Source organism: Saimiri boliviensis, chromosome 14 (assembly GCF_048565385.1).
Source record: "Saimiri boliviensis isolate mSaiBol1 chromosome 14, mSaiBol1.pri, whole genome shotgun sequence".
NCBI lineage: Eukaryota > Metazoa > Chordata > Mammalia > Primates > Cebidae > Saimiri > Saimiri boliviensis.
In genome coordinates, this window is record NC_133462.1 from 35,119,473 (window position 1) to 35,136,058 (window position 16,586).

At 46.2% G+C, this 16,586-nt stretch overlaps 1 protein-coding gene across 1 annotated transcript; it reads left to right on the plus strand.

The window, feature by feature from the left end:
- The first annotated feature begins 541 nt into the window (after positions 1 to 541).
- On the plus strand, positions 542 to 9,740 carry LOC104649889 (uncharacterized). The gene is made up of 4 exons (XM_010329491.2): positions 542 to 701; positions 5,788 to 5,914; positions 6,408 to 6,468; positions 7,947 to 9,740. The coding sequence occupies exons 1-4, from the start codon at positions 699 to 701 to the stop codon at positions 9,229 to 9,231; spliced, it is 1,476 nt and encodes a 491-aa protein (XP_010327793.1). The 5' UTR covers positions 542 to 698; the 3' UTR covers positions 9,232 to 9,740.
- Positions 9,741 to 16,586: the final 6,846 nt, after the last annotated feature.

The following is a 16,586-nucleotide window of genomic DNA, read 5'->3' on the forward strand; positions in this document are numbered from 1 at the left end:
GGAAAGGAAAAGAAGCGGGGAGGGGATACTGCTTCATTAACGGAGATTCTCTACAGATGCAAATTTCCCTCTCAAAAGACAGTTTTGCAAGGCCACCTTTTGTTTGCTATCCAAGCAGCAGCCATTTCAAAATCGTCAAAGAAATATATTTTGGCAGGGCAGTATTTTGGGGCAAAATATTTTAATGTCTTTCACCTTTTTCGGACACTGAGTCTGGAATTCCCTGTACCGTTATGTCATGTGCAGGGTGAAGGAGCAGGGACAGCCCACGGAGTGAGGAAGATGACAATGCCCCGTCTACCAATTCGGAGCAAGTTTGGCGGAAAGCAAATATTCAAAGAAAAGGAGGCAGGAAGAGAGGTGACCTTGGAAAGTGTGGCCAGAAGCAGCTACTTCGGCTCTGCAGGTCCAGGTCACCCAGGGCTTCTGCTGTCACTCAGGGAAGGGGGCGAGGTCTAGACCCTTATCCAATCAGCGGCGCCGGGGCGGGGCCCTGCCAACTGTCCTCCGGGGAAGGGGAGGTTGCATTCCTACTGTCTTCACTCGGGTGCTCGCGCCAGTTGAGGTCTGAGGCTTTACTGCTCCCAGGGGGACCAGTTACTCCACCTATAGCTGCTGTCGCTCTGTCCACTGCACTGTGACCTGCACTGTTCGCGGGAACTTTAGAGAGGGACACCGGGATACCTGGAAGCCAGGAAATGGTGAGCATGCAGGGCTGGGGGTCCCAAAGCGATAGGAGGGCTGGTTGCAACCGAGTGGAAACCGCTGTGGCGGGGCCAGGGCCTCCCTGCGGCGACTCTGGGGTCTGGACACAGTCCCTCTGGCGCAGCTCCGCACTCGGTCTCTTCGGCCGCTTGGTAGGGCTGGGCCGGCAGCCAGGACCACGGGCGCCCTGTCCCGTCCCTGCGCGGCGACTACGGTCCCCGTCCCGGCCCCGGAGCCTTCTCTGGGCAGCTCCGCGCCCGCAGCCCCGCGTCTCCCCAGATTGTGCGGGGACAACGGGAGGGTCATGGAGGGATCCTGCCTCGGGTGTGGGAGGAGCAGTGTGCTGTGAGGTTCCCAGTTCGTTTTTTTCTTCAGGTAAAAATTAAACTGAGGCACAGTTTAAAATTAGAGTTTATTAGGGCCGGGTGCGGTGGATCGCCTGAGGTCAGGAGTTCGAGACCAGCCTGCCCAACATAGTGAAACCCCATCTCTACTAAAAATACAAAAAATTAGCTGGGCGTGGTAGCATATGCCTTTAATCCCAGCTACTCGGGAGGCTGAGGCAGGAGAATCGCTTGAACCCTGGAGGCAGAGGTTTCAGTGAGCGAAGATTGTGCCACTGCACTCCAGCCTGGGGGACAGAGTGAACTCTGTCAAAAAACTTAAGAGTTTATTTTAGCAAACAGCGATTAATGAATGAGAAACACACAGTCCTGGCTTCTGGTTTGGTAACGGAAAAACCCAAACTGTGGAACGTAAGTTTCTTCTGAGCTGAATAGGAGAGACCTCGACTGTTGGAAACACAACCCCACCAAGCCTAGAGTAAGCGGTCCCGAGACTGCCCATGACAGTTTGGTTTTATTGATTACGAGGAGACAGGAATTGCGGGAAAATGATGAATCAGTGCCGGGAAGGTGTAAGTTCCTTTGGCTGAAAGGCGAGACACATGAAAGTGCGGTTAGAATGCACAGGTGGTGGAGGGGTTCTGTAGGTGGCAACTGGTTGAGAGTTTGAAGCTTTGTCTAAGATGTGGAGGTGGTAGGAAGGAGGGCTGTTATCTGCCAAGTGATTTCATCCCAGTCCCCGCCCCTGTCCCCAAATACCTGTTTTACCAGATTTTATTATTATTATTATTTTGAGACGGAGTTTCGCTCTTGTTACCCAGGCTGGAGTGCAATGGCGCGATCTCGGCTCACCGCAACCTCCGCCTCCTGAGTTCAGGCAATTCTCCTGCCTCAGCCTCCTGAGTAGCTGGGATTACAGGCACGCGCCACCACACCCAGCTAACTTTTTGTATTTTTAGTAGAGACGGGGTTTCACCATGTTGACCGGGATGGTCTCGATCTCTTGACCTCGTGATCCACGCGCCTCAGCCTCCCAAAGTTCTGGGATTACAGGCTTGAGTCACCGCGCCCGGCCTTCATTTCTTTTCTAATTTAAAAAAGTGAATTTAACATTTCTAGCTTCAGAAGATGTGATGGCAGTAAAATCTGTGTGAGAAAAGTAAGAGGGAAGTTAGTCTTTAATGAAATCAGTCCTCAAATCCTTAAGAGGGAAAGGGTCTTTCATGACTTGCTTCAGTCATTTAAAGTATTTTACAGAACAATACAGATAAGGAAGAAGGCTAATCTGTAATCACGGAAGGTTCCAGCTGCCTTTGTTACCACTGCCTGTCAGATAACTAAACCCCAGAATCACATTCCTTTAAACTTTAAACCTCAAGATAATTTAAAGTTCCAGCATCGGGGGCGGGGCTAGCGCCCGGGGCGTCAGCGGCGTAGCCCATTAAGTAAAAAGAATTAGAAATTGATGTGAATTGCATTTGAATTTGACTTCTGTATGCTTGTGGAGGGTCTTGGTGTTCTATAGCCAGTTCAGTTTAATTGCTTCTTATTTAAATTTTTTTTTTTTTTTTTTTTTTTTTTGAGACGGAGTTTCGCTCTTGTTACCAGGCTGGAGTGCAATGGCGCGATCTCGGCTCACCGCAACCTCCGCCTCCTGGGTTCAGGCAATTCTCCTGCCTCAGCCTCCTGAGTAGCTGGGATTACAGGCATGCGCCATCATGCCCAGCTAATTTTTTGTATTTTTAGTAGAGACGGGGTTTCACCATGTTGACCTCGTGATCCACCCGCCTCGGCCTCCCAAAGTGCTGGGATTACAAGCTTGAGCCACCGCGCCATTGCACTCCAGCCTGGGTAACAAGACCAAAACTACCTCGGGAAAAAAAAAAAAAAAAAAAAAAAGTTTATCCTTTGTTTATTTATTTATAGTAGTGGAGACTGGATTTCACCACATGGGCCAGGCTGGTCTTGAATTCCTGACCTCAGGTGATCTGAAAGTGATGGGATTACAGGCCACTATGCCTACCTGGCTAATTTTTGTATTTTTAGTAGAGATGGGGTTTCCTTGTGTTGGCCATGGCACCCAGCTTTTTTTTTTGTTATTCATTGTAGCTCTATTATCTTTTATCACAAAGTAGAATTTTGGTTGTTGGGAGTTTCTAGTAACTTAGTTACTTAATGTATCTTTCATGTTACACCAAAATGGTTTGTTTCTGACTTTTTGCCTCATTCTGTTGCAAATGTGCTACTGTGTTGTCATGGGTAGCCCAGTTTACTTTCGCATTTCACTGTTTAATGGGGTTTGGGTTTATAGTTTAGTTTTGACCTTGTTGACAATGTCATGATTTTTTTTTTTTTTTTTTTTTTTTTGCTATATGAAAATGCAACATAAATTTCTCACACACTGGGGGAAAGTCACTGGGTTATACATTGTGGATAAATTCCAATTAAAAGGTAATGCCAGTAGAGTGTATGTATGAATCAACCGTCTAACCTCTCATGTGTGTCTTTATTTTGCAGTTTATAACTCATTTCTTTTTGGCCATCTATTTTAATTTTTTTTTTGCCGGGCGCGGTGGCTCAAGCCTGTAATCCCAGCACTTTGGGAGGCCGAGGCGGGTGGATCACGAGGTCGAGAGATCGAGACCATCCTGGTCAACATGGTGAAACCCCGTCTCTACCAAAAGTGCAAAAAATTAGCTGGGCATGGTGGCACGTGCCTGTAATCCCAGCTACTCAGGAGGCTGAGGCAGGAGAATTGCCTGAGCCCAGGAGGCGGAGGTTGCGGTGAGCCGAGATCGCGCCATTGCACACCAGCCTGGGTAACAAGGGCGAAACTCCGTGTCAAAAAAAAAAAAAAATTTTATTTATTTATTTATTTACTTTTTTTTTTTTTGTCTTTCTGAGATGGAATCTCACTCTGTCGCCGAGCCTAGAGTGTAGTGGTGTGATCTGGGCTCACTGCAACCTCCACCTCTTAGGTTCAAGCGATTCTCCTGCACTAGCATCTGAGTTGCTGGGATTACAGGGGCCCGCCACTATGCCTGGCTAAATTTTGTATTTTAGTAGAGACAAGGTTTCACCATGTAGGTCAGGCTGGTCATGAACCCTCAAAAAAAAAAAGACGGGGTATCCTGAAATTTTTACCTCTCAACCTTGTGGCCCTTCAGCCTTCAGCAATTCATCAATTACAGTTTAGGTTTTTCTTTTCTTCTTCTTCTTTTTTTTTTTTGAGATGGAGTTTCGCTCTTGTTACCCAGGCTGGAGTGCAATGGTGCGATCTCGGCTCACCGCAACCTCCGCCTCTTGGGTTCAGGCAATTCTCCTGCCTCAGCCTCCTGAGTAGCTGGGATTACAGGCACCCACCACCATGACCACCTAATTTTTTGTATCTTTAGTAGAGACAGGATGGTCTCGATCTCTTGACCTCATGATCCACCCGCCTCCCAAAGTGCTGGGATTACAGGCTTGAGCCACTGCGCCTGGCCTCCCCTTTTCATATGTAATTCTAAGAGTGTATACTTGTCGTTTCCTAAGACTGTAAACTGGCCTCTTTTTTCTTTTCTTTCTTTTTTTCACTGTATTGCCCAGGCTGGAATGTAGTGGCATGATCATGGCTCACTGCAACTTCCGCTTCCCGAGTTCAAGTGATTCTCTTGCCTCACTCTCCTGAGATCACAGGCATCCACCACCATGCCCGGCTAATTTTTTGTTTATTTTTATTTTTATTTTTAGTAGAGATGGGCTTTCACCATGTTGGCCAGGCTGGTCTCAAACTCCTCTCCTTAGGCAATCCACCTGCCTCAGCCTCCCAAAGAGGCCTGAAATTATAGGTGTGAGCCACCATACCCGACCCAGTTTAGATTTTCTATCTAAATACAGTTTCCGAGAAAGGTTTCCTTCATGAGTTTTTGTTTTAGTTATGACTGTCTTATCAATTTGGATTTTTTGTTTTAAAGATGGAGTCTCCCTCTGTTATCCAGGCTGGAGTGCAGTGTTGTCATGTTTTTGGCTCACCACAACCTCTGCCTCCTGGGTTCAGGCAATTCTCCTGCCTCAGCCTCCTGAGTAGCTGGAGGCTACAGGCGCCCGCCACCATGCCCAGCTAATGTTTTGTATTTTTAGTAGAGACAGGGTTTCACCACGTTGACCAGGATGGTCTTGATCTGTTGACCTCGTGATCTACCCGCCTCGGCCTCCCAAAGTGCTGGGATTACAGGTATGAGCCACCGTGCCGTGAACGGGCATTTTCAAGAATATGCAGCCTTAGGGCTGCTAACGTTAGCATTTTTTTGCTCATAAATTCAAAGGAGTTTGTTTTGACATGCTGCAGATCCACATTTCAGACATTAAGGGCAGTCCAGGCATCATGCTTTTCTCCCTAGATTCACCAGAAACACACATTTTCCTATTCTGCTGTTGCTTTACCCCATCCAGAGTTCAATTCTAGCATGAAAATTATTTATTTTTATTTTATTTTTTTGTTACGGAGTCTTGCTCTTTCACCCAGGTTGGAGTGCAGTGGCATGATCTTGGCTCACTACAACCTCCACCTCCCAGCCTCGTGAAAATTATATTATCTAAGAAAGCGAGTGTAAACAGAGAGTAACGGGTCTGATGACCAAGCAATGGAATAAATGTTTGGAGTCCACAGCAACCTCAGAACTTCCTACAAACAGGTTTTAGGACCCAACTGCTGTCAACCTCACTTATCCTGCTGTCCACATGTGGGATATTTCAGGATTCAGTGGCCTTCGAGGATGTGGCTGTGAACTTCACCCAGGAGGAGTGGGCTTTGCTGGATCCTTCCCAAAAGAATCTCTACAGGGACGTGATGCAGGAAACCTTGAGGAACCTGATCTCCATAGGTAAGAGGTGAATTACTTCCCTCAGTGAATTAGAGATCAGGTGTTTCTAGCTCATCAGTGCTGTGGAGTGATTTGGAATATGGAAAGGGAATACTTTTTTTTTTTTTTTGAGACAGAGTCTCCCTCTGTCGCCTAGGCTGGAGTGCAGTGGCGCAATCTCGGCTCACTGCAACCTCTGCCTCCTGGGCTCAAGTGATTCTCCTGTCTCAGCCTCCAGAGAAGCCGGAATTACAGAGCCTGTCCCTACACCCAGCTAATTTTTGTATTTTTAGTAGAGGTGGGGTTTTACCATCTTGGCCAGGCTGGTTTTGAACTCCTGACCTTATGATCCCCCTGCCTCAGCCTCCCAGAGGGCTGAGATTACAGGCATGAGCCACCATGCCCAGTGGGAATACTTTGAATAAATGAGGCACTGGTGCAATGAGCTATGAACTAGTAACTTTTTTATAATTTTATACTAATTCAGGACTGTTTTTCTGGCTTTGCATTTTAGGAAAAGGATGGAGCAACCAGAATGCTGAAGATAAGCACCAAAATCCCAGGAGAACTCTAAGGTAACTAGTACTTTCAAGAGAAAATAATGTTTCTCTAGACAATCTTAGAATGGAAGAAAATGTTAAAAAGAAGCAAACACTACTGGCCAGGCACGGGGGCTCACGCCTGTAATCCCAGCACTGAGGCAGGCAGATCACAAGGTCAGGAGTTCGAGACCAACCTGGCCAACATGGTGAAACCCCACCTCTACTAAAGATACAAAAAATTAGGGTGGGCGCGATGGCTCAGGCCTGTAATCCCAGCACTTTGGGAGGCCGAGGCGGGTGGATAACGAGGTCAAGAGATCGAGACCAGCCGGGCGCGGTGGCTCAAGCCTGTAATCCCAGCACTTTGGGAGGCCGAGGCGGGTGGATCACGAGGTCAAGAGATCGAGACCATCCAGGTCAACATGGTGAAACCCCGTCTCTACTAAAATACAAAAAATTAGCTGGGCATGGTGGCGCGTGCCTGTAATCCCAGCTACTCAGGAGGCTGAGGCAGGAGAATTGCCTGAACCCAGGAGGCGGAGGTTGCGGTGAGCCGAGATCGCGCCATTGCACTCCAGCCTGGGTAACAAGAGTGAAACTCCGTCTCAAAAAAAAAAAAAAAAAAAAAAAAAAAAAGAGATCGAGACCATCCTGGTCAACATGGTAAAACCACGTCTCTATTAAAAATACAAAAAAATTAGCTGGGCATGGTGGCACGTGCCTGTAATCCCAGCTACTCAGGAGGCTGAGAGGCAGGAGAATTGCTTGAACCCAGGAGGTGGAGGTTGCGGTGGGCCAAGATCGCTCCATTGCACTCCAGCCTGGGTAACAAGGGCGAAACTCCGTCTCAAAAAAAAAAAAAAAGGAAGTGCAGAGCTGGGCATGGTGGCTCATGCCTGTAATCACAGTGCTTTGGGAGGGTGAGGTGGGCAGATCATGAAGTCAGGAGTTCGAGAGCAGCCTGGCCAACATGGTTGAAAGTCCATCTCTATTAAAAAGACAAAAACTGGCCGGGCGCGGTGGCTCAAGCCTGTAATCCCAGCACTTTGGGAGGCCGAGGCGGGTGGATCACGAGGTCAAGAGATCGAGACCATCCTGGTCAACATGGTGAAACCCCTTCTCTACTAAAAATACAAAAAATTAGCTGGGCATGGTGGCGCGTGCCTGTAATCCCAGCTACTCAGGAGGCTGAGGCAGGAGAATTGCCTGAACCCAGGAGGCGGAGGTTGCGGTGAGCCGAGATCGTGCCATTGCACTCCAGCCTGGGTAACAAGAGCGAAACTCCGTCTCAAAAAAAAAAAGACAAAAACTTAGCTGGGCATGGTAGTGGGTGCCTGTAATCCCAGCTACTCAGGCATCTGGGGCAGGAGAACTGCCTGAACCCAGGAGGCGGAGGTTGCAGTGAGCCGAGATTGTGCCATTGCACTCCAGGCTGCGTAACAAGATTGAAACTGTCTCAAAAAAAAAAATTACTGATAAATCCATTATAATGTGCTTTTCATTGTTCACAGGAGACTTATAGGAGAGAGACTTTTGACCCTGGTTCCAGATGACATGTGGAGGAAGAAAACTCCTGGAGTAAAATCATATGAAAACCGTGTGTATGGAGAAATCGGCATGGGTCTTTCTTCCCTTAATAGGCACCTCACAGCCTTCAATTATTCCAGTAGCCTTGCAATACATGGAAGAACTCACACTGGGCAAAAGCCTTATGAATGTAAGGAATGTGGAAAAACATTCAAGTTTCCCAGTTCTGTACGTAGACATGAAAAAATCCACTCTGCAAAAAAACCCTTTGAATGTAAGCAATGTGGGAAAGCATTATCTTCTCTAGTAAGCTTTCAAACACACATGAGAATGCACACTGGAGAGAGGCCTCATAAATGTAACATATGTGGGAAAGACTTTTTTTCTCCAGGTTCATTAAAAAGACACGAGAAAATTCACACTGGAGAGAAATGCTATAAATGCAAGCAATGTGGTAAAGCCTTCAGTTGTCCCAGTTCCTTTCAGTATCATGAAAGGACTCACAGTGGAGAAAAACCCTATGAGTGTAAGCAATGTGGGAAAGCCTTCAGATCCGTCAAGTACCTGCGAGTGCATGAAAGAAAACACACTGGAGAGAAACCCTATGAGTGTAAGCTATGTGGTAAGGCCTTTATTTCTTCCACTTCCTTTCGCTATCATGAAAAGACTCACACTGGAGAGAAACCTTACGAATGTAAGAAATGTGAGAAAGCCTTCAGTTGTGTTAGGGATCTTCGAGTACATGAAAGGACACACACTGGAGAGAAACCCTATGAATGTAAACAATGCAAGAAAACCTTCGCTTCTTCTAATTCTCTTCAATATCATCAAAGGACTCACACTGGAGAGAAACCCTATGAGTGTAAGCACTGTGGGAAAGCTTTCAGATCTGCCTCAATCCTTCAAAAGCACATAAGAACTCACACAGGAGAAAAACCCTATGGATGTAAGCAATGTGGTAAACTCTTCACAGTTGCCTCACAACTTAAAATGCATGAAAGGACTCACACTGGAGAGAAACCCTATGAGTGTAAGCAATGTGGAAAAGCCTTCATTTCTTCCAATTCCATTCGCTATCATAAAAGGACGCACACTGGAGAGAAACCCTATAAATGTAAACAATGTGGGAAAGCTTTCATTTCTTCCAACTCTTTTCTCTATCATCAAAGGATTCACACTGGAGAGAAACCCTATGAGTGTAAGCAATGCGGTAAAGCCTTTAGATCTGCCTCAACCGTTCAAAAGCATGTAAGGACTCACATTCGTTAGAAACTCTATGGATATAAGCAATATGGTAAGACTCTTTGAAAGTAAAGAGTCACCGGGCGCGGTGGCTCAAGCCTGTAATCCCAGCACTTTGGGAGGCCGAGGCGGGTGGATCACGAGGTCAAGAGATCGAGACCATCCTGGTCAACATGGTGAAACCCCGTCTCTACTAAAGGTGCAAAAAATTAGTTGGGCATGGTGGCGCGTGCCTGTAATCCCAGCTACTCCGGAGGCTGAGGCAGGAGAATTGCCTGAACCCAGGAGGCGGAGGTTGTGGTGAGCCGAGATCGCGCCATTGCACTCCAGCCTGGGTAACAAGAGCGAAACTCCGTCTCAAAAAAAAAAAAAAAAAAAAAAAAGAAAGTAAAGAGTCTTTAGATGGGACTCAAAACTTCAAATGCATGGAAGGACTTACTTTAGAGACACCAATAATCTCAGGATTTTGGAAAGCCAAGGCAGGAGGAATGCTTAAGCTGAAGAGGTCAAGACCAGCTTGGGTAACATGGTGAGACTGTATCTCTATTACATAATAAAATAAATGAAATATATATATTTATATTTTGTATATATATGCATGTATATTTTAAAACATATAACCATAACATTTAAAATGCATAAGTAAAATATATGGGATATGTATATACATATATGTATTTGTGTGTGTGTGTGTGTGTGTGTGTGTCTGTCTGTCTGTCTGTTTGTGAGACAGGGTGTCCCTCTGTTACCCAGGTTGAAGTGCAGTGGTGCAATCAGTTCGCTGTAGCCTTGAACTCTTGGGCTCAAATTACCCTCCTACCTTAGCCTGAGTAGCTAGGACTACAGACAGGTGCCACCATTCTCAGCTTATTTTTTATTCTTTTCATAGAGACATGGTCTCATTCCATTGCTCAGTCTGGTCTTGAACACCTAGCCTGGAACAATCCTTCCACCTTATTTTTTTTTTTTTTTTTTTTTTTTGAGATGGAGTTTCGCTCTTGTTACCCAGGCTGGAGTGCAATGGCGCGATCTCGGCTCACCGCAACCTCCGCCTCCTGGGTTCAGGCAATTCTCCTGTCTCAGCCTCCTGAGTAGCTGGGATTACAGGCACGTGCCACCATGCCCAGCTGATTTCTTGTATTTTTTTTTTTTTTTAGTAGAGATGGGGTTTCACCGTGTTGACCAGGATGGTCTCGATCTCTCGACCTCGTGATTCACCCGCATCGGCCTCCCAAAGTGCTGGGATTACAGGCTTGAGCCACCGCGCCCGGCCACCTTCCACCTTATTTTCTAAAACGCTAAGATTACAGCTGTGAGACACTCTACCTGGCTGATAAAAATATTCTGAAAAATTAAATTCATGCTGTCTGTGAAGGTATACACCCTTATGATAAACAGTTTTGATTTTAAAAAAAGAAACTACTTCTTTCCTACATGAAAGTGAGAAAGATGTGGGAGAAGGCCTATTTCCAGCCAACCAGAGCCCCAGGGGTTGAGGGTAGAACTATGATCCAGTTGCCTTGTCCTGGAAAGCCAAGCATTTACACTGGAGTTTGAAGTAATGTGGAAACAGGCTTTTATTGCAGGGACCCAATCAATGAGGGCCACAAGGATATAAAGTCTTTTTTTTTTTTTTTTTTTTTTTGAGACGGAGTTTCGCTCTTGTTACCCAGGCTGGAGTGCAATGGCACGATCTTGGCTCACCGCAACCTCCGCCTCCTGAGTAGCTAGGATTACAGGCTTGCAACACCATGCCCAGCTAATTTTTTGTATTTTTAGTAGAGACGGGGTTTCACCTTGTTGACCAAGGTTGGTCTCGATCTCTTGACCTTGTGATCCACCCGCCTCGGCCTCCCAAAGTGCTGGGATTACAGGCTTGAGCCACCGTGCCTGGCGGATATAAAGTCTTAAATCCTCACCTCCCCCACTAGATTTCAGGCAGGGATTTTTAGAAGCCGGGATAAATTTTAGGAACGCAGATGCTACAGGCAAAATTTAAAATCAAGACATAGAGTTTACTCATTGGTTTAGGCTTGGAAGGGTGGGATATTATAAAGCTGGGGCTTAAAGATTTTTATGATTTGCAATTGGTTAGGGAAGAAAAGCTTTGCTTAAAATTTGGGGGTCAGTAGAAAAATGCTCCTGGATAGAGGAAGTGATTTTTTTTTTTTTTTTACAAGCCCTTCAGAAGAAACAGAACAAATGAGGAAAATAAGAGTGCAGTCTTCACTTCTGCTTTATCTAGTGTCTGTACTAGGCAATTCCTTCAGTCGGGGTCCAAGGCTTTGAATGACAACTTAGGGACAAATTCAAGGGTGCTATCCTTAGTTTTTTTGCTTAGTTTGTTTTGTTTGAAACAGTCTCTATCTGTCACTTAGGTTGGAGTGCAGTGCCTTGATCACTGCTCACTGCAGCCTACATGTCCCAGGTCCATCACATCCATCTAATTTTTTTGAGATGTAGTCTTGCTCTGTCTCCCAGGTTGGAGTGCAGTGGCGAGATCTTGGATCACTACAACCTCTGCCTCCTGGGTCAAGAGATTCTCTGCCTCCCGAGTAACTGAGATTAGTAGAGACAGGGTTTCATCATCTTGTCCAGGCTGGTCTTGAACTCCTGACCTTGTGATCCACCCCTTTCGGCCTCCCAAAGTGCTGAGATTACAGGCGTGAGCTACCATGCCTGGCCCCACATCTAATTTCTTAATTTTTTGTAGAGACCTGGTCTCCCTATGTTGTCCACAGTGCTCTAGAACTCCCATCACTTTGGGAGGCCAAGGTGGGTGGATCACCTGAGGTCAGGAGTTCAAGACCAGCCTGGCCATTATGATGAAACCCCATCTTAAAAAAAAAAAAAAAAAAAAAAAAAACTTCTGGGAAAGATGAATTTTTTTAAAACATCTGGCCGGGCACGGTGGCTCACGCCTGTAATCCCAGAACTTTGGGAGGCTGAGGGGAGCAGATCACGAGGTCAAGAGCTTGAGACCATCCTGGCCAACATGGTGAAACCCCGTCTCGACTAAAAAATATAAAAATTAGCTGGACGTGGTGGTGGGCGCCGCCACGTGGTGGTGTAGTCTCAGCTACTCAGGAGGCTGAGGCAGGGGAATTGCTTGAACCCAGGAGGTAGAGATTGCAGTGAGCTGAAATGGCGCCACTGCACTCCAGACTGGTGCCTGGCAACAGAACAAGACTCTGTCTTAAAAACAAAAGAAGCCGGGCATGGTGGCTCAAGCCTGTAATCCCAGCACTTTGGGAGGCCGAGGCGGGTGGATCACGAGGTCAAGAGATCGGGACCATCCTGGTCAACATGGTGAAACCCCGTCTCTACTAAAAATACAAAAAATTAGCTGGGCATGGTGGCGCGTGCCTGTAATCCCAGCTACTCAGGAGGCTGAGGCAGGAGAACTGCCTGAACCAGGGAGGCGGAGGTTGCAGTGAACCGAGATCGCACTCTAGCCTGGGTAACAAGAGCGAAACTCTGTCTCAAAAAAAACAAAAAAAACAAAAGAAGGCCGGCTGTGGTGGCTCATGCCTGTAATCCAAGCACTTTGGAGGCCAAGGCGGGTGGATCACCTGAGGTCGGGAGTTCAAGACCAGCCTGACCAACATGGTGAAACCCCGTCTTAAAAAAAAAAAAACAAAAGAAAAACATCGTGGGTTTGGGAATTATTAAAAAATGAGAACAAACGAGAAGAATTTCTATTATATAGATCTGGTAGAAAGTCTCAAATCATATTTAGGTACAATTTGGTACAATTTTTTTTTTTAAGACTGTATCTTGCTCTGTTGCCAAGACTAGACTGAGGTGACGGGATCTCCGGTCACTGCAACCTCTGCCCCCTGGGTTCAAGTGATTCTCCTGCCTCAGCTTCTTGAGTAGCTGGATTAGTGGCTCACCCCAGCACTTTGGGAGGCCAAGATGGGTAGATTGCCTGAGCTCAGGGATTTGAGACCAGCCTGAGCAACACGGTTGAAACCTTGTCTCTAATAAACAAACAAACAAAATTTTAAAGTAATCAAAAAGTAGAAATGAGGGCCAGGCATAGTAGCTCATGCCTGTAATCAATCCCAGCACTTTGTGGGAGGTCAAGGTAAGTGGATCGCTGGAGCCCAGGAGTTTAAGACCAGCCTGGGCAACATAGTGAAAATTTGTCTCTACAAAATAACAAAAATTAGCCAGGCATGGTGGCCTGTGCCTGTGGTCCCAGCTACTCAAGAGGCTGAGGTGGGAGGATTGCCTGAACCCAGGAGGTGGAGGTTGCAGTGAGCTGAGATCACACTAGTGCACTCCAGCCTGGATGACAGTGAGACCCTGTCTCTTAAAAAAAAAAAAAAAAAAAAAAATGAAGTGAAAATTAAGCTACTGAAAAGAAAACATGCTGCACAACATTTGTTGACTCTGAATGACTCCATTGGCCTAGCTATGTTCCAATTTATACTCAATTTTCCATAAGGGAAATTGTAATTGCTCAGTTTACTTTGCAGGAGGAAAAAGTGTCAGTGGAAGTACTCATGTACTTGGCAGAATGTTACCAGAGGGAAGCAGTAGAGAACAAAGTTTTTTGTTTTGTTTGAGACAGTCTCACTCTTGTTGCCCAGGCTGGAGGGCAGTGGCACAATCTCAGCTCACTGCAGCCTCCGCCTTCCAGGTTCAAGCGATTCTCCTGCCTCACCCTCGCGAGTGGCTGGGATTACAGGTGGGCACCACCATGCTCAGCTAATTTTTATATTCTTAGTAGACATGGAGCTTTGCCGTGTTGGCCATCCTGGTCTTCAACTCCTAACCTCAAGTGATCCACCTGCCTTGGCCTCCTAAAGTGCTGTGATTACAGGCGTGAGCCACCACACCTGGCCCTCAGAGTGAATAGTTCTTTAGATCACATATTGCTGTACTTAGTCTCCATGGCTGAGGAAATAGTGCTGTCAATTAAATCAATAGGGCAAGACTTTTCCACTTGAAGGAACAATTAATAAACCTTCAACCAATTGTCCTTTTCGAGTCATTTAGTGTCTTATGTGAATTCCAACATAATTGCTTCCAGCAGCTAAAATTATGATTCCGTATCTGAAGTCACCTTTGCAAAAAGTATAATTAAGTTTGCTTTCTCTCAGAGTGGCCCCCTGTGCCTAGCCATATTCCCATCTTTGGAGTTTTCCATAAGGAAAATAATTGCTTAGCCACATTTAGAGGAGGAAAAAGTGGCAGTGGACGTAGTAAGGTGCCTGGCAGGACATCACTAGAGAGAAGCAAAGTGAGAACTTCTTTGGATCACATATTGCTATACTCAGTGTCCACGGCTTAGGAAATAGTGCTTTTAGTTAAATCAATAAGGAGCGGCAACCTGATGTAGCAGTTAGTAAACCCTTCAACCAATAATTATCCTGCTCCACTGATTTAGTTGCTGTATATGAATTCCCACATATATTAGCCGCCAGGAGCTGAAATTATGACTCAACATCTAAAAACCCCTTTGCAAGAATTCACAGTGAGAAAATTATGACAGTGAAAGAGAACCTAAGAGACTCCATTTTGCCTTTAGCCTACAAGATACAGTACCCTTGTTCATTCCTGGGCATAGGTCTTAGTAACATTGGGAGGTGTTTAGTTTAGCTTTAAAACAAAAGTGAGGCCGGGGGCGGTGGCTCAAGCCTGTAATCCCAGCACTTTGGGAGGCCGAGGTGGGTGGATCACGAGGTCAAGAGATCGAGACCATCCTGGTCAACATGGTGAAACCCCATCTCTACCAAAAATACAAAAAATCAGCTGGGCATGGTGGTGCGTGCCTGTAATCCCAGCTACTCAGGAGGCTGAGGCAGGAGAATTGCCTGAACCCAGGAGGTGGAGGTTGTGGTGAGCCAAGATCACTCCATTGTACTCCAGCCTGGGTAACAAGAGCGAAACTCCGTCTCAAAAAAAAAAAAAAAAAAAAAAAAAGTGATAACTGCCAATTCCCAAAAGAAATTGTCTGCTTGCTTGGTTCCGAACCAGATTGCCTTTATAGAACTAACAAATTGCCAGGCGCGGTGGCTCACGCCTGTAATCCCAGCACTTTGGGAGGCTGAGGCGGGTGGATCACGTGGTCAAGAGATCGAGACCATCCTGGTCAACATGGTGAAACCCCGTCTCTACTAAAAATACAAAAATTAGCTGGGCGTGGTCGCACACACCTGTAGTCCCAGCTACTCGGGAGGCTGAGGCAGGAGAATTGCTTGAACCCAGGAGGCGGAGGTTGTGGTGAGCCGAGATCACGCCGAGATCATTGCACTCCAGCCTGGCTAACAAGAGCGAAACTCCGTCTCAAAAAAAAAAAAAAAAGAACTAACAAATTGCTGGGAGAGGTGGCTCACACCTGTAATCCCAGCACTCTGGGAGGCAGAGGCAGGTGGATCACAAGGTCAGGAGTTAAAGACCAGCCTGATGAACATGGTGAAACCCTGTCTCTACTAAAAATACAAAAATTAGCCAGGCTTCGTGAGAGGCACCTGTAATCTTAGCTACTCAGGAGGCTGAGGCAGAAGAATCACTTGAACCCAGGAAGCAGAGGTTGCAGTGAGCTGAGATCACACCATTGCACTCCAGCCTGGGCAACAAGAGCAAGACTCTGTCTCAGGAAAAAAAAAAAAAAAAAAAAAAAAAAACCTAACAAATTAGCCACATATTAGAAATTATGGTTTAGGAAATATGCAGCCAGAGGACACAAGATTCCTAACCTTCCCACTTGTTCCTGTGGGTAATATTACTGTTCTAAGACCTAAGATTGGTGTTTGAGGTATTTTTGAGACCCTTCATTCTGATGGATTAGCTGGCATCACACAGACCAATAAACTGGTTCACTTGCTCCTGTGGTCCCTAGAACTGACTCCGTGCAGGAAGACAGCTTAGACTCTCTATGATATCATCCTATTCACAACCAATCAGCATTCCCCATTTTCCAGCCTCCTGCTCACCATATTGTCTTTAAAAACCCTAGCCTCTCAATTTGTAGGGAGGCAGAATTGAGTAAAAATAAAACTCTGGTCTTTCATTTAGCCGGCTCTATGCATATTAAACTCTATTGCAATTGCCTACAGTTTTGTTCTTTTTTTTTTTTTCTTCCCCTAAGACAGGGTCTCATTCTGGCACCCAGGCTGGTGCAATCACAGCTCACTGTGGCCTCGACCTTTCAGGGCTCAGGCGATCCTCTCAGCTCAGCCTTCCAAGTAGCTGCACCACCACACCAGGCTATTTTTGTTTCGTTTTGTTTTTTTGTTTGTTTGTTTGAGACAGAGTTTCGCTCTTGTTACCCACGCTGTAGTGCAATGGCGCAATCTCGGCTCACCGCAACCTCTGCCTCCTGGGTTCAAGCAATTCTCCTGCCTCAGCCTCCTGAGTAGCTGGGACTA